General features: G+C 51.7%; 1 protein-coding gene across 1 annotated transcript; it reads right to left on the reverse strand.

Annotated features, from left to right (window-relative positions):
- Positions 1–4,983: 4,983 nt before the first annotated feature.
- Positions 4,984–9,337, reverse strand: Acp5 (acid phosphatase 5, tartrate resistant). The gene is made up of 6 exons (XM_048342290.1): positions 9,217–9,337; positions 8,369–8,462; positions 7,634–7,888; positions 7,094–7,221; positions 6,478–6,823; positions 4,984–5,435 (listed from the first exon to the last, which is right to left on the reverse strand). The coding sequence occupies exons 3-6, from the start codon at positions 7,886–7,888 to the stop codon at positions 5,163–5,165; spliced, it is 1,002 nt and encodes a 333-aa protein (XP_048198247.1). The 5' UTR covers positions 8,369–8,462; positions 9,217–9,337; the 3' UTR covers positions 4,984–5,162.
- Positions 9,338–17,728: the final 8,391 nt, after the last annotated feature.

Genomic DNA, 17,728 nt, shown 5'->3' on the forward strand with positions numbered 1-17,728 from the left:
CTTCAGAAATAAGATGTGGGTGTTTTTTTTTTTTTTTCTGGTTGTGGGGCTTGAACCCAGGGCCTGGGTACAGAACCTAAGCTTCTTTTGCTTAAGGCTAGTGCTCTACCATTTGAGCCACAGCACCATTTCCAGCTTTTTTGAATGGTTTATTGGAGATAATAGTCTCATGGGCTTTCCTGCCTGGGCTGGCTTTTCACTCTGCCACTTGAGCCACAGTGCCACTTCTGTATATGTGGTGCTGGGGAATTGAACCCAGGGCCTCATGTATATGAGGCAAGCACTCTTGCCACTAGGCCATATCCTCAGCCCCCAGAAGAGAAAGTTTATTATGGAACTGCGGGCCTGTGGCCAAGGTGAAGCATGGCCAGAGAGAAGGGGTGACCTGCGGGGGCAGGAGGCTGTGGCCAGGTGGATTAGGATGTGACCTCAGGGAAGGGGGAGGTAACTGCCTCCAGTTCTGCTGGTTACCCAGGTAACTGGGTGGAGACTTAAGGGGGGGGGGATCTGCATGGAGCCCTCCTGGGGTGGACCTTACAGTTTTCGTCCATGACTAGCCTAGAACCTTGATCCTCCTACGTATGCCACTCATTAGATGGGATTAAAGGTGGGAACTACCATGTCTGGCTTATTCAGTGTGATGGGGGTTTCCTCAACTTTTTGCCTCAGCTGGCCTTGAACTGCTGTCTTCCTGTTCTCTGCCTCTTGGACACCTGAATTTGAAACATGAGAGACATCTACCAGGCACGGTTAGAATCTTGAGTCATTAAGCCAGGAGCCAGGCTCACGCCTGTAATCCTAACTACTCAGGAGGCTGAGATCTGAGGTTCAAAGCCAGCCTGGGAAGAAAAGTCTGTAGACTCTTACCTCCAATTAACCACCCAAAACCAAGATGTGGAATTGTGGCTCAAAGTGCCTTGACCAAAAAACAGCAACAACAACAACATACACACACACAAAACAGCTCAGGAACAACACCCAGGCCCCGAGTTGAAGCCCCACAACTGACAAAATAAAAACTACACAAATCTTGAGTCATTAACATATAGAGATGATTTTAAATAACCAAGACTTCAAGATTTGGGGACAAGGAAATTACTGGGTTCTGGGGTGATGGGCAATACAAAGCATAGAGAAGAAAAAAGTCTCCGAAGGAAATCAGGAGTGTTCTTTTAAAGAGTTTAGCAGGAAGAAGTGCCCAGGAGAGTCTAGGTGGCCAGTGAGGCAAGAGGTGGAAGCTGGGTGTTTGTGTGCTTTCCTGGAAGGTTCTAGAAGAAAATATCATGTGGTGCTGAGAGTCCGAAGGATATGAAGAGAATTAGCTATTGACTTCCGACAAGGGTTTGGTCCCTGATGAATCTTGATAAGAACTATTTCACTTGGGGGGTGGGGGTGGGAGTGTTGGCCATTTCTGTCCAATGGTGACTTCCCAAGATGTCCACCAGGGGGCAGTGCAACCCTGGAATTACCGACTCCAGCGCTCACAAGACAGAACCACACTGCTCACGTTCCTCTCTTCCCCTCTTGTTTTTGTGTTCAATGAGCTACCTGGTCTTTAGCCAGTTCTGCTGTTTGTGCCTTGGATGAGGTATTGCAGTTTTTTCTTTTCTTTTCTTTTCTTTTCCCCAGCTGTACCAGAACTTCAATTCAATGCCTGAGCTCTCACCTACAATTTTTTTTGCTCATAGATGGTGTTTTACCACTCAAACCACACCTCCTTGATAGCTTTGGGCTTGGGGATGTGATAGAATGCTTGTTCTGGATAGGCAAGGCCCTGAGTTCAACTCCCAGCCCTTTAAATAAATTAGTAAGTAAAGAAATGGCCAGGTGTGGGGGTAATTCCTGTAATTTTTGTACATTGGAGGCTGAGGAAGGAGAATCTTGGGAAAAGGGGAGACCCTCCAACTGGCTTGGACAACACAGTCATATTATTGCTGTTGTGGGGCATCTTTCTTGCCGGGTTTGGCTGCACACACCTATAATTCCAGCATTTGGGAAACTGAGGCAGGAGAACCCTCAAACTTGCGGCTGGCCTGAGCTACATGATGACATCTTGTCCAAAAAGAAAAAAGAGGAGGAGGAAGAGGACGACAAGGACACTGGTGGCTCATGCCTGTAATGTTAACTATTCAGAAGGTTGAAATCCAGAAGATTAGGGTTCCAGGATAGCGCCCCCCCCCCCCCCAGTAAAGTCTCCATCTCCAAAATAACCAGCAACAGTTGGATGCTGGCAGCACATACCTGTAATCCTAGCTACTCAAGAGGCTGAGACCTGCTGATCACAGTTTGGAGCGTGTCCAGGGAGACAGAGACTCTTATGTCCAATTAACCAAGAAAATACTGGAAGTGGAGATGTAGCTCAGTGGCAGAGCACTGCCAAGCAGGCCTAGAGACAAGAAGTCCTTCATTCAAACCTCAGTACTAGAAAAAGAAAGTCATTATCGTGCTGGCTGGCCTTGTGTCCTGAGCTGGACACGGGCTGGCCATTGTCCATTCTGCCTTGCTAACTCATTCTGCTTTACTTGGTGCTCCATGGAGTTCAGGTGGAGGAAGGGCTGGGCTACAATCCTCCTTTTTGCTACTCATTCCCCATGTGACATCGCACCATGACTTCTCCTTTCTGAGCGCGGGGCGGTGGGAATGGAGACGTTGGACTACTGTGATCTGTGATTCAGACCCTTGCTAGCCAGGAGTAACTGAGTCAGTGGGAAGAGGTTCCTAGTGAATTTCCTGGCCTGCCCAATTAAGACTGAAGGTCTGAGCTGGGAATAATAGCACACTCCTGTAGTCCCAGCTACTCCAGAGACTGAGGCAGGAGGATTTTTGTTGAGCTCAGGAATTCAAGATCAGTTTAGGCAGCATAGTTAGCCACTACAATGCTGGGGCTTGAACTCATAGCCTAGGCACTGTTTCTTAGAATTTTTTCCTGAAGGCTGGCCCTCTACCACTTAAGCCACACAACTCCACTTTTGGCTTTTGGGTGATCAACTGGAGATAAGAGTCCCACAGACCTAGTGGCAAGAGTGCTTGCCTCGTATACATGAGGCCCTGGGTTCGATTCCCCAGCACCACATATACAGAAAATGTCCAGAAGTGGCGCTGTGGCTCAAGTGGCAGAGTGCTAGCCTTGAGCAAAAAGAAGCCAGGGACAGTGCTCAGGCCCTGAGTCCAAGCCCCAGGACTGGCCAAAAAAAAACCAAAAAAACAAACAAAAAAAAGAGTCCCACAGGCTTTCCTGCTTGGGCTGGCTTTGGACTTCAATTCTCAGATCTCAGCCTCCTGAGTAGCTAGGATTACAGGCGCGGGCCACTGATGCCTGCCTGGCCTGCCCCAGCCTGTCGGGACACAGGGGACTTGGAACACCTGCTGTGTGGCACCTCATGCTGGTGGTTCGGGCTGTCAGTGGGAGAATGTTACTCCATTTTCCCAGGGAGTGCGTGAAGAGGCTGTAGCGTGACTAGGCGCTAGGGGGCGTGTCTCTGTTGTCGGGCGTGGCTAAGATCTAGGGGGTGTGGCCACGATGTGATTGGCTCCACAGGCTAGGTAGTAGGGGGCGTGGCTTAGATGGAAGGGCGTGGCTCATCTGTGGTGGTCTGGCTCAGTACGAGGAGGCTTGGCTTCTTACTAAGGGCATGATATCTGCTGCTGGGGGCGGGGTTGAGCTGTAGGGGGCGTGGCTCAGGAGTGACTGAGGTTCTGCGGGGGCGTGGCCTAGCGGTGGGGCGGGGCCCAAGTAGGGGCGTGGCTAGAAGATAGAAGGCGTGGCTTTTCCCGAGCTGCCTGCTGAGACCCAGGGCTCCATCCCAACCAAGCACGTGGGCCAGGGAGAATGGAGAATCTCTCATCCTAAGGAATTAGCCTTGCAGTAATAATTCTAGAAGTTTCACTACATGCCTATTTTCACAGACACACAAAGTTTTAATCCAGGGCAAGCCATGGCAGGTCGGTTAGCATGAGGGAAAGATTGAAAAAAACAAAACAAAACACAACAACTTCACAAGTTAGCTAGCAGGAGCCAATGAGTGATTTGAAGTGGAGTCTCTGTGGCCATCAAATAAAAGAGCTGGGGAGAGGGTATGGCACAGGGGTAGAGCAATTAATTACCCATTACCCAGCATGCTCAAGGCTCTGGGCTCCATTGCCAGCAGTTGGTGGGTGGGGGGTAAGCAAAATGGTCTTGAGGCTAGGAGTCAATCCTGTTTATCCAGAAACATGTCTGCACACATAGGGAACAGAATAGACAAGATGATTATTGCAGCGTTCGTTCACGCTGGAAGCCATCCAAGGGACCATCAGTTAACAGCTTTTTCGTGGTTTGAGGCCGGACACCACAGAAAAGTCTTCCAGGGGCTGACAGTACAGATCTTCAAGTAGGACGAGCAACACCAAAGCAGGCATCTGTGACTCATGCCTATAATTCTAGCTACATGGGAGGCTGCAGCCAGAAGGATCTAGGATCAGAGATAGCCCAGCAGAAAAGTCCAAGAAACTCTTCTATTTCCAGTTAAGTTGCAGAAAAGCAGGGTTGAAGATACCCTTGTAATCCTCACCGATCAGGAGGCTGAAATCTGATCTCAGCCTCAGGATTGTAGTTTGAAGTCAGCTTGAGCGGTCTGCCATGAACTCACAAGGTAGACATGAAGCTGTGGCTCAAGTGGTAGAGCACAAGCCTTGAGCAAAAAACCCCACAAAAGTTCAGGGCAGCACCCAGGCCCTGAATTTGAAGTCAAGTCCCAGTACACACACACACACACACACACACACACACACACACACAAATAAATCACATCTCCATTTGATTCCAGTTCATTTTGGACAGGGAGGAAGTTGGGGGTGGGGAGGGGCAGTGACCAGGGGATCCCAGATTTTGTAGCCCTGTTGACCTAACAGATTCCAGGCACAAGCATAACCTTGACTACTGTTTCTTTATTGAGTGGCAGAAAAAAAAAAAAGAAAAAAAAGATACTTGATTCAGAAAAAAAAACCTCCCCTTGCATCCCCATCCCCCAAATGGGCTGAGGGGAGCAGCTGTGGGGTGTGATACTTATGGCTGGGACCAAGTGTCTTGTGCTCTTTCCTATGTGAAGGTATTTGTGGCTTCCTTGGGAGGGGGTTCCCCACAGCGCCCACCCTCCCCTCCAGGCTCTGCCTGGTTTCCAGTCTCAGGCCCCCACGTGTGTGGAGGAGGAGGAGCGGGGCCGGCGTCGCCTGGGGAGGCTGGTCTTGAAGAGGGATTTTCCCGAAGCTTCGATGTAGGTGACACTCATTTCCTTGGGGGTGATCTCCACGTAGGCAAAGCCACCCAGCGAGTCCTCAGACCCGTAGTGAAAGCGGAGGTAGCCGTTGGGGACCTTGTGCTGATGTCGCACTGAGGGGTCCATGAAGTTCCCAGCCCCGCTCAGCACATAACCCACGCCACTGTCATCCTGCAGATACTGAGCGAGCGAGAGAGGGAGGGAGAGCACACAGAGTCCGTGAAGCTTCCAGAACCACCACACTTGTCTCAGGTGCACAGCTACACCTTGAGCAAGTGAGTTGTGATCCCTCTTGGCCTCAGTTTCCCCACCCGCAGGTAAAGCAGCACAGAATAAGCACCTGGCAAACAGTAGGTATTAGGGCTTTGAGGGGAGGAGGAGAAGGGGCAGGAGCAAGGTAGTACTGGGATTTGAACTCAAGGCCTGGTGTTTGCTAGGCAGGCACTCTACTCTTTTAAGTCACATCGTTTTTAGCTTCAGTAATTTTTTCAAGCAGGATCTTGAGTTGATTCCCAAACTATATCACGACACTCTTATTACACCTCCCAAACTCTCCTATTAGTTGAGATGGGGGGGGGTCACACCTTATTATTTTTTTAATGCCAGTATTGAGGACTGAATTCAAGACCTTGGTGCTGTCCCTGAGCTTTTTCCACTCGAGGGTGCTCTACCACTTGAACCATGGCTCCGCTTCTGGCTTTTTGCTGGTTAACTGGATATGACTCTCCATGGACTTTCCTGCCCAGGCTGGCTTTGATCTAGAGCCTCAGATTTCAGCCTCCTAAGGTGCTAGGATTATAGGCATGAGCCAAAGCGCCTGGCTTTTTCAAGGATTTTGAGTTGGTGCCTGGCTGGCCTGGATTCTCTCCTAACACTTCCACGGCAGCTGGGATGACAGATGTATATCACCCTGCTCAGTTATTGAGTTGAGATGGTGTCTCACTGACTTTTTGCCCTGATTAGTCTTGAACCTCAATACTTCCCCTTCCACCATCTCTACCTTCTGAGTAGCTGGGGTTACAGGCATGACTCCACCTCTGAATTTATTACGGGTTTTAGCCCTCGACCTCTGAATCATCCCCATCCCCGAGAGCACAGGGTTTGAAAAAGCTGGGTACCAGTGTAGCTTAGCTCACGCCTGTAATCCCAGCTACTCAGGAGGCTGAGATCGGAGGACCAGGGTTCCAAACCAGGATCTCGGCCCCACCCACAAGGCCCTTACCTGCAAATTGTGGTCATGGCCACAAAGGTAGGCAGTGACCCCGTGGGTGGCCAGCAGTGGCTGCAGGCGCTTGAGGAGGCAGTGGGTGGGGCCATGCTCGGCAATGGACCAGACAGGGTAATGGCCAGCCACCAGCACAAAGTCTTCCTTGGCGGCTGCCAGCTGCTTCTTGAGCCAGGCCAGCTGGGTGCGGGCCAGGCCCAGGTCTTGGGGCATCTCAGGCTGCTGGCTGATGAAGTCATCCGAATTGCCACACAGCATGACCGTGTCCAGCATGAAGATGGCCACAGACATGTTGGTCCGTGGGATCTTGAAGCGCAGGCGGTAGTAAGGGCTTGGGAAATTCCTGCCAAGGGAACAGAAAAGGCGCGTGCTCTACCACTTGGAGCCGCAGAGCCACTTCCGTCTTTTTGGTAAGAGTCTCACAGCTTTTCCTGCCCGGGCTGGCTTTGAACCGTGATCCTCAGATCTCAGCCTCCTGGGTAGCTAGGGTTACAGGCATTACAGGCATGAGCCACTGGAGTTCAGTTGTGTGGGGGGCATGCTGGGGTGTGGCCTATGGGTTTTTCTTTTTTTGTGGCCGCGAGTGCAGGTCAGCAGAAGGCAAGGGGCTCACCAGCGCTTGGAGATCTTGGAGTAGGCAATCTGTGCCGAAACATTACCAAGGTGGTCGTGGTTTCCAGCCAGCACGTACCAGGGCACGTTGCGAAGGGCGCGGTCAGAGAACACGTCCTCGAACGTCTCCTGTGGCAGGGGAGACAAAGGGCACCCCTCCTTTAGGGTCAACAGCCCCCCATCCAAGGCTTCCAGAAAACAGGGGAGTCACTGATGGCTCTAAGAGCATGACAGGTACCTTTTTTTTTTTTTTTTTCTCATGCTGGTCCTGGGGCTTGAACTTGGGGCCCAGGAGCTGTCCCTGAGCTTTTTCACTCAAGGCTAGCTCTCTACCACTTGAGCCACAGCTCTACTTCTGGTTTTCCGGTGGTTCACTGGAGATAAAAGTCTCATGGTCTTTCCTGCCCAGGCTGGAAACCATGATCATGAACCATGATCTCTAGATCTCCCCATCCTGAGTAGCTAGGATGACAGGCATGAGCCACGGGTGCCCGGCTGTGGGCTGGAGTCCCCCTACACTGCCAGACTACCAGGCACCTACCTGGAACCGCTTGTCATTGGTGTCATGAACACCAGTGAAGTAGAAATTGTCCCCTAGGGACAGGATGAAATCGGCACCCAGAGTCTGCACGGTCCGGGCGATCTCCTTCGCGTTGGCTGTTTCCCGAGCAGTGTAGAAGGGGGCATTGGGGACCCCGCCCCAGTCCCCCACAGCCACAAATCGCAGGGCGGGGGCCGGGGCCGATGAGTCAGCCAAGGGCAGCAGGAGGACCAGCAGTGTCACCCAGGTGTCCATCTGCGAGGAGGAGACACTCAGTATGTGGGGTCTGGGCGGAGAGCTGGGGAGCAAGCCCTTGACACGCCCTACTTCCCCAGCTCTGCTCTGACAAGGGGACACAGGGCTGCTCCAGTGGCAGTTCCTTCATGTCCCAGTTGTCAGTGGAGAAACCTGGTGTGTGTCCATCTTGGGGCTTGAACTCAGGGCCTGGGCGCTGTCCCTGAGCTTCTTTTGCTCAAGGCTGGCACTCTACCACTTGAGCCACAGTGCCCCTTCCAGTTTTCTAGTGGTTCACTGGAGATAAGAGTCTCCCAATGTTTCCTACCCTGGCTGGCTTGGAACCAGGATCTAGGAATCTCAGGCTCCTGAGTAGCTGGGATGACAGGCGCAAGGACTGGCGCCCAGTTTAGGTGGACAGATCAGGCCTGAGGGGGGCCCGGGAAGGTGACCCTGGAGTTGCCATCCACCCTTCCCGTGTCCCCTTGCTCCCACACTCACCCTGGGGGCTTGGGGAGGCACAAGCAGGTCAGCACAGCTGTAGGAGGCAGTGGGTCCCTGGGCTGAAGTGGGGGGGTCCCAGAGACTTTATTCCCTGGGGCGGGGCGGGAAACAGGGGAGGGAAAGACTGATGTGGGTTTTCTCCCAGGGCTGCCCCCCCAATCCTTCCTCCTCCTTGGGTCATGTGAGTCCTGCACTTCCCCATCCCACACGTGGGATTGGGGTGTGTGAGTGTGAGTCCGGGTGTGGCCGGTCTCGGGTGTGACAGTGCTGGGGCTCTGGTGTGGATGACACACCGGCCCTGTGGCACCTGTGTTCTGATCTCGGGGCCACGGAGGAGGGGGGGGGGTGTTCCTTGGAGGACCACGGCGGGCTCCCTGTGGCTGGGGTTCACGGTCCTCCTCGTTTGTGGGGTCCCAGCTGGGTCTGGTCACGGTGGGCCGCCCAGTGAGGGCGCCCCATGCCCCGGGGAGGTCGGGAGGTGGGGCAGACAGTTCGGCGTCCTCCCCCTCCCCCTCAGGCCAAGGCGCCCTTCCCTCTCCAGGCCGCAGCCCAGGCTCCTTTTCCAGGAAGTGGGGGGCCGCGCCCTCCGCTCCCCGCACCCCACTCCCCAAGGAGCGGCGGGAACTCGGGCCAGACAGACGGGCACGTGATGGCGGCCTGGGGACCCTGGCAGCGGCCAGTGGGGGGGGGGGGGGGGGAGGGGGGACGGTAGGGAGAGGGCGGGAAGGCAGGGGGAGGGGGAGGGAGGGGCTCAGAAGTGGGGGGACGCCCGCCGCTCCCGCCCCCCCTCGCCTCGGCCCTCACCCTGGGCGCAGGCAGGAAGCGGGCTGCACCCCGGCCCTCACCTGCCGTCGGTGGGGCGCCGTCTGCCGCCCGCCGGCCGGCCCGCGGGACGAAGGCTCCGGCCGCCGCCCGGGTTCAAAGGGGGAGGCCCAGGTGAGCCCGGCCGCCCCGCCCGGCCCGGCCCTGCGGGACGCCCTCTCCTCCCCGCCCTCCCCTCCCAATCCTTCCCCTCCCCCCTCCCCTCCTCTCCCCCTCCCAATCCTTCCCTTCCTCCCTCCCACCCCTCCTCCACCCCTCCCAGTCCTTTCCCTCCCCCCTCCCTCCCCACCCCTCCCCACCCCTCCCCTCCCCCTCTCAATCTTTCCTATACTTCCCTGACCTCTTCCCACCCCTCTCCTCCCTCCTCTCCTGCCCTCCACCCCTCTACTCTCCTCCCACCCCTTCCTCTCCCACTCCTTCCCTAACCTTTCCCCAGTCCCAATCCTTCCCCACCTTCCCTCCTCTCCCCTCCCTTCCCCCCCCCCCGCCCCCTACCTTGGGCCTGCGGCTGCAGGTTGGGCCGAAGATAGGGAGGGCCAGGGACCCAGACCCTAGCAGGCTCCTGGGGGCCGCCTCCCCCTTTCCTCTCCCTCCCCCCTTTACTCCCCCCCTTCTTCCTAAACACCTGCAGCAGAGGCCCTGCGGCTCCTCAGGAAATCCGGTGTGATCTCATTAACCTCAGTTTCCAGCTCTTTAAAGTGGGAACCCTGGGGCTGGGGATATGGCCTAGTGGCAAGAGAGCTTGCCTCGTATACATGAGGCCCTGGGTTCGATTCCCCAGCACCACATATACAGAAAATGGCCAGAAGTGGCGCTGTGGCTCAACTGGCAGAGTGCTAGCCTTGAGCAAAAGGAAGCCAGGGACAGTGCTCAGGCCCTGAGTCCAAGCCCCAGGACTGGCAACAGAAACAAAACAAATAAACCAAATAGTCTGGATTACAGGCTTGAGCCACACGTCTTGGCTAAGAATATACCTTCAGTAGACGGAGAAATAAATGGGTCATCACTAGGTGAGAAATAACCACGGAAATGCCTTGGTGCTGTGGTGTGGCCTCCTATTCCTCTAACCCCAGCTGGGAGGGAGGCCGGGGGGGGGGGGGGTCAATGCAAAGGCCTGGGATTATATTTAATCAGACCTAGGAGGCAAACAGGTTCCATCCCACGTGCTCCACCCCCTACCTCCCCCCCACAGAACAAATGCAAGACACCAAGCTCCCTTGCTGACCGGTGAGGAGATGCATTCGCAGCTTTCCTTCCCCCCACCAGCATCTAAGTCAGTGCCTAAGTCAGTTCTGCTTCTGTGCTCCTCTGCTCTTCACCCCCACCCACCCTTCCCCACCCTATGATTTCTCAGGCACCTGCACTTGCTGTTCTATTTGTTGGGAGGAGGGGAGGGCTTGCCCTTCCCCAGATACAAACTGGTTCTTTGGCTCACTAGAGCCGTTACTCTCACTTATATAGTTCTCTCTCCCTCCCCCCCTTCCCCCCTCCCCTGTCTGTCTCTTGTTTGCCATGGGGCTTGAACTCAGGGCTTGGACACTCACTGTTCCTGAGCTGCTTTTTTTCAAGGCGTGAGCCACTGGCACACCGCTTTCTCAGTCTCTTCTTTATGGAGCCATTCCCATACACTAGGCCATAGTTCTAGCACTGAGCTATATCCTCCCTTCCCAGCTCTGAATTGCTCCTCTTGCCAGAGTCTTTTCCAGAACATTTATCGCTGCCCTGCAAGCAACTTTATCTTGTTTTCTGTTTCTCCACACCCACCTTTGTGTACTCTCCAAAGAACCAGAAGTTTCTCTCATCTTGTTTCTGTGGCATCTAGAATACCAAGCCCAAAAAGGCAGCTGGTCAGAAATTATTTAAGAAAGGAGGCTTGTTTAGGACAACCCATTCTTTCCCTATTAGTTGCTTGATAGCATCACCCCATTCTTTTCTGTTTTATTTTAATGTTGGTGCCAGTATTGGGGCTTGAATGCTGTAGCTTGGGTGCTGTCCCTTAGCCACCCCCCTTCTTTTTCTCACTGAAGACTGGTGCTCTGCCACTTGAACCACACCCCTACTTCTGGCTTTTTGGTGGTTAACTGGAGAGAAGAGTCTCTCAGATTTGTCTGCCGGAGCTGGCTTTGAACTGTGATCCTCAGATCTCAGCTTCCTGAGCAGCTGGGATGACAGGCATGAGCTGCTTGGGCTGTGTGAAATGTCACTTCCACATACCACGCCAGTACTCTGACTCAGTCCTCCCATTCCTTCCTCAGTCTCTCCTGTCATTCAGGCACCCCCACCCTTCCCACAAGACCTCCATGAAGCTCAGGCTCACGAAGACAAGTGCAAGTAGTGCTGCTACTCCTGCTTCTGCTTCTGCTTCTCCTCTGTCCTCCTCCTCTCCCTCTCTTCCCCCTCCTCCTTTTCCCCTTGTCTTTTCTGGAGTGGGGGATGGAGTCAGGGCCTCGGTATGCCAGGCCAGCACTCCTACTGGGCTACATCCTTGGGTGCAGTTTTTATCCCTTTTAATGTAAGTTGCAGACATCTGCACTTTGCCTTCTTCATGCTCCGGGCTCACATATTAACTAGGTTGGGTATTTATTTATGGTCTCTTGGTTGGATGTAAAATATTCACACACAAGGACAGGCAGAGGGCTTGTGAGCATGCCGGTTGAGTTCTGATAAATGCCAGGCACAGGCATTTAATAATTATTCATCCCTCAGTCCCCAAACAAGAAAGCCAATGACAGAAAGCAAGGGGACTGGAAAGATAGTCCTGCCTTCAACCCTTATAAGTTTTGTTTTTTTTTCTGTGTTCGTCCTGGTGCTTGAACTCAAGGCCTGGGCACTGACCCTGAGCTTTTTCACTCAAGGCTGTTACTGTAATGTTTCAGCCACAGCTCTGCCTTTGCCTTTTTTTTGCTAGTTAAATAGAGATGAGTCTCATGGACTTGCCTTCCCAGGCTGGCTTTGAACCACAATTCTCAAATTTCATCCTCTTGAGTAGCTAGGATTACAGGTGTGAGCTACCAGCCTAGCACTTTTTTTTTTATATATGGTACTGGGGATGGAACTCAGGAGGTTGCACTTGCAAGGCATGCGCTTTGCTGTTGAGAGCACTTTTCTTTTTAGTCTTTTGCAGGTGTTTTGACTGAGCCACTGCTGCCTCCACGTGGCCACATCACAAACTGCACCAAGTCGGCTGCGTTTTTGTTGTTGCAGGTAGCCTCCTTCCCCATTTACTTCTTCATAGGTGAGGGGAATCTACTTTGTTCTCATAACTCAACCTTGGGCCACGCTCCCTCAGGGACCCCCTCCTGAACATCTCTTCCCCAAAATCTTTTTCGTTGGTACTGGGGCTTGAACTCACGGCTTGGGCGCTGTCCGTGAGCCTCTCTGTGCTCATGGCTAGCGCTCTACCAATTGAGACACAGCACCACTGCCGGCCTTTTCTGATTCATTTATTGGAGTCTCATGGATTTTCCTGCCTGGGCTGCCTTCAAACTATGATCCTCACTCAGATCTCAGTCTCCTGAGTAGCTCGGATTACATGTGTGAGCCTCCAGTGCCCAGCTCCCTAAAATCTTACCTGGCCCTTGAGTTAGTCTCACCAAAACTTCACCCTAGATTTTATCTGAAAGTATACTGTCTGCTATAGCTACAAAGACATTCTAAGAAAGTCTCACACTTGAATATATATATATGTATATATATATTTTTTTGCCATTCCTGGGGCTTGGACTCAGGGCCTGAGCACTGTCCCTGGCTTCTTCTTGCTCAAGGCTAGCACTCTACCACTTGAGCCACAGCGCCACTTCTGGCCGTTTTTTTCTGTATATGTGGTGCTGGGGAATTGAACCCAGGGCCTCATGTATACGAGGCAAGCACTCTTGCCACTAGGCCATATCCCCAGCCCACTTGAATATATTTTTAAAAAATAACCTTAAAGCCAAATGCTGTGTGTCTCATGCCAGTAATCCTAGCTACTCAGGAGGCTGAGATCTGAAGATCGAGCTTCAAAGCCAGCCTTGGCAGAAGAGTCCCCGAGAGACTCTTATCTCCAACTTAAGAAGTTAGAAGTGGCACTGTGGCTCAAGTGGCAGAGCGCGAGCTTTGAGCACAGAGAGGCCCAGGGACAGCCCAGGGCCCAGGCCCTGAGTCCAAGGCCTGCAACTGACAAAACAACAACAGAAAATCCTTGACCCCCAACACTCCCTACTCCTTGTTTCTTGCTCCTCACTCTGTGTTCCATGGATTTGCTCTGCAGCCACGATGATGAGATTCGTTCCGGCCTGCCAAGGTGTCTGCCTTTTTTCTCTCTTTTGGTCTGCTTGGTCTTTCCTAATCCTCATGACTCAGTTTCCTAAGAAGGTGTAGAGTTAATCAAGTCCTGTTCAGAATCTGCAAAAAGACAGTGAAGATTCCTAGAATTTCTTTCTTAAAACTTGGGCTCTGTCGGGTGTGGTGGCTCTGGCCAGTCATTCTAGCTACGCCAGAGGCTCAAGATAAGGAAGATAGCAGTTCAAGATCAACCTAGGTGAACACTTCTCAATATCCCTTCTCAGTAGAATTGCCCATTTATTGCTGAGATGGAGTCTCCTTGTGTGGCCCAGGCTGTGTTGATAAGCACAGGAGTTTGCATGAGAGATCTGACCTGCTCTGATTCCAGTGAGGGACAGTTCAGATTGTCTTTGGACAATCCACTGGCCCCAGGAGGCTACCATATTGATGTTGATTAGCATAGCACAGGGGAGCCCAGGGATCCTGGACTGAAGTTATCTTCTTGCCCCAGCCTCTCAAGTAGCTAGGACCACAAGTGTGCTACCAGGATGGTGGGCACAAGATCCTATCCCAAACAATTAACAGCTTGGAGCAGTGGTGTGTGCTTGTCATCCTAGCCTTGTAGGAAGTGTAAATAGTAGGGTTGTAGTCCATACTGGCTCAGGCAAAAAGAGAGACCCTAATTGAAAAATGATGAGAGTTAAAAACGTCTGGGGTGGGCTGGGGATATGGCCTAGTGGCAAGAGTGCTTGCCTCCTATACATGAGGCCCTGGGTTCAATTCCCCAGCACCACATATACAGAAAACGGCCAGAAGTGGCGCTGTGGCTCAAGTGGCAGAGTGCTAGCCTTGAGCAAAAAGAAGCCAGGGACAGTACTCAGGCCCTGAGTCCAAGGCCCAGGACTGGCAAAAACAAAACAAAACAAAAACAAAAACAAAAAAAAGTCTGGGGTATGGCTCAAAGTGGTGAAACAACCGCCTGGTAAGTATAATGCCCCAAGTTCAGATTTCTTTTTTTTTTTTTTTTTTTTGCCAGTTCTGGGGCTTGAATTCAGGGCCTGGGCACTGTCCCTGAGCCTCTCTGCGCTCAAGAATAGCACTCTGCTACTTGAGCCACAGTACTACTTCTGGCCTTTTCTGTTTATGTGGTACTGAGGAATTGAACCCAGGGCTTCATGCATGTTAAACAAACACTTTACCGCTAAGCCACTTTCCCAGCCCCTAAGTTCAAATCTTAACACTACTGAAAAAAAAATGGGGCTGGGAATGTGGCCTAGTGGTAGAGGGCTTGCCTAGCATGCACAAAGCCTTGGGTTCGATTCCTCAGTACCACATAAACCAAGAAAATCAAAAGTGGGGCTGTGGCTCAAGTGGTAGAGTGCTAGCCTTGAGCACAGAGAGGCTCAGGGACAGTGCCCAGACCCTGAGTTCAAGCCCCAGGACTGGCAAAAATAAATAAATAGATAGAAAAACAGTTTGAGCTGAAGATGTGTGTTAGTGGTAGACAGACTGCTTGATTAGAATTCATGAAGGCCCAGGTTCCATCATCCTAATGCGCCCCCCCATCTATCTGTCTGTCTATTTATCTCATAGGTGTATATATCTATGTATCGATACATACAACATATATTTAATATATGTGAATGGTTAAGTCCTATAAGTGCTCTTTTATCACATTTATTGTCAAATCAAATCAAACTTCAAGTGTAGTGGTCTAAAAACTTGCCTTGAGTCATTTTTTGAGAAAGGGAGGTGTAGTCTGCGCCCTCTTGTGGTGAGGACCACACTAACAGCCACATGTCCTCTGGGTGGCGATTTCTGAGATGATGGGAATACTTCAGTACTTAGAAGGGATGATCAGTTTAGAGTATTCTGTGTCTGCCACAGTGAGCAGGTAGCATGACAGGTTGGGAAGCAGAGAAAAATGTAGTTAATCCAGTGCCGGGGGCTCACGCCTGTAATCCCAGCTACTCAGGGGCTGAGATCTGAGGATCATGGTTCAAAGCCAGATTGAGCAGGAAAGTCCATGAGACTCTTATCTCCAATAAAGCACCAGAAAACTGGAAGTGGCACTGTGGCTCAAGTGGTAGAGCCTTGAACTAAAGAGCTCAGAGATAGCGCTCAGTCCCTGAGTTCAAGCCCCAAGGCTGAAAAAAAAAAAAAAAGGAATTAGTAGCTGGACTGTGTGGCTCATACCTGTAACCCTAGCTACTTAGGAGTGTAAGATCTGAAGATTGTGGTTCAAAGCCAGTCCAGGCAGGAAAGTCCATGAGAATCATCTCCAATGAACCACCAAAAAAAGCTGGAAGTGGAGCTGTGGCTCAAGTGGTCGAGCACCAGCTTTGAGTGAAACAGCTCAGAGACAGCACCCAGGCTTTGAGTTCAAGCTTCAGAACCAACACAGAAAGAAAAAGAAAGGAAGGAAGGAAGGAAGGAAGGAAGGAAACTGGAAGGGGTTCATTGAAAATAAGCCCAGAGGACTATCACCAGGAAGGCATGCTGGTGAGTGTTCCCTCCTGCCCCCCTGTCTGCCAAGTGACACAGAACCTTGTTTTCCCTCAGGACTAAGGTTTACAAGGTTTTCCTTCCTCTCCTCCTATTTTGCAAATGGTTAAATTAAAAACAAATTCAGGCGCCCCTCCCCAGGAATAATAAATAGTCAAATCAATTTTTTTCTCAGTCATGGAGCTCGAACTCAGGGCTTGGACACTGTCCCTGAGCTCTTCAGCTCAAGGCTATCACTCTACCACTTGAGCCACAGCACCACTTCTGGTTTTCAGGTGGTTCATTAGACATAAGAGTCTCACAGTCTTTCCTGCCCTGGCTGGCTTTGAACCTTGATCCTCAGATCTCAGACTCCTGAGTAGCTAGGATTACAGGCATGAACCACCAGTACTCAGCTCCAAATAAAATTTATTGTTAGATGAAACAACTGTACCCTAGCGGTGGGAAGACTAAATCAGTAATGTCAACAATCCTGAACTGTAAACGTAAAATCCACATCACTCTTACAAAATAAAAACCCCCTTTTGGGGCTGGGAATATGGTCTAGTGGTAGAGTGCTTGCCTCATATACATGAAGCCCTAGGTTCAATTCCTCAGCACCACATATATATAGAAAAACCCAGGAGTGGCGCTGTGGCTCAAGTGGTACAGTGCTAGCCTTGAGCAAAAAAGAAAAAAAAAAAAAAGAAGCCAGGGACAGTGCTCAGGCCCTGAGTTCAAGCCCCAGGACTGGCAAACAAACAAAAATGCTCAAGGCTAGCATGGAGCCACAGCACCACTTCTCGTTTTCTGGTGATTCATTGGAGATAAGAGTCTCCTGGACTTTCCTGCTCAGGCAGGCTTTGAACTGTGATCCTCAGATGTTAGCCTTCTGAGTAGTTGGGATTACAGGTATGAGCCACTGGCTCTGGCTCAGGAGCTTTGTTTTACCCTTTTAATAAACTTTTGACAGTCTGCTCTTTTGTTGTAGAATCTGGATTCATTGTGGCTGACTCCCAGAAACAAACTTGGGAGTGCAACCCCATTACTTAAGTAGGATTCCCCCCCCCCAATATCGGCTGGTATTGGGGCTTGAACACAGGGCTTCTCACCCCTTGCTTGACTTTTTTTTTTTTCTCAAGGCTGGCCCCTTACCACTTGAGGCACACCTCCACTTCCAGATATTTGCTGGTTTACTGGAGATATGAGTCTCAGATTTTCCAGCCCCTATTGGCTTTGAACCTTGATCCCTAAATCTCAGCCTCCCAAGTAGCTCAGATTACAGGTGTGAGCCACCAATGCCTGGCTTGCACCTGCTAATGTTAATGAAAACGTTTTACAGGTGGTAGTTCCAAACTCAGGCTAGTGTGGCAAGTTTCGCCCTGCTGGCCAACCAAAGTGCGGGAAGTGCCTGGTGAGGGATGGGCGGAGCCTCCACATGGGCAAAGTGAAGGATCCAAATGCACTGGATCTGGGCCGGCGGCTCATGCCTGTCATCCTAGCTAGTCAGGAAGCTGAGATCTGAGGATCGCAGTTCAAAGTGAGTCCGGGCGGGAGAGTCCCCAAGAGACTCCTATCTCTAACCACTCAGAATCTGGAAATGGAGCTGGGGCTCAGCGGTAGATCACAAGCCTTGAGCAAAAGAGCTCAGGGACAGCGCCCAGGCCCTGAGTTCAAGCTCTATGATGGGAAAACAAACAAACAAACAAACCCCAAACCCAAACCCAAACCAAAACAAAACCCTCCAAAAACCCAAACCAGACACAGATGTTACAGTTAAGTGTCTAA

This window comes from Perognathus longimembris, chromosome 3, assembly GCF_023159225.1.
Source record: "Perognathus longimembris pacificus isolate PPM17 chromosome 3, ASM2315922v1, whole genome shotgun sequence".
NCBI lineage: Eukaryota > Metazoa > Chordata > Mammalia > Rodentia > Heteromyidae > Perognathus > Perognathus longimembris.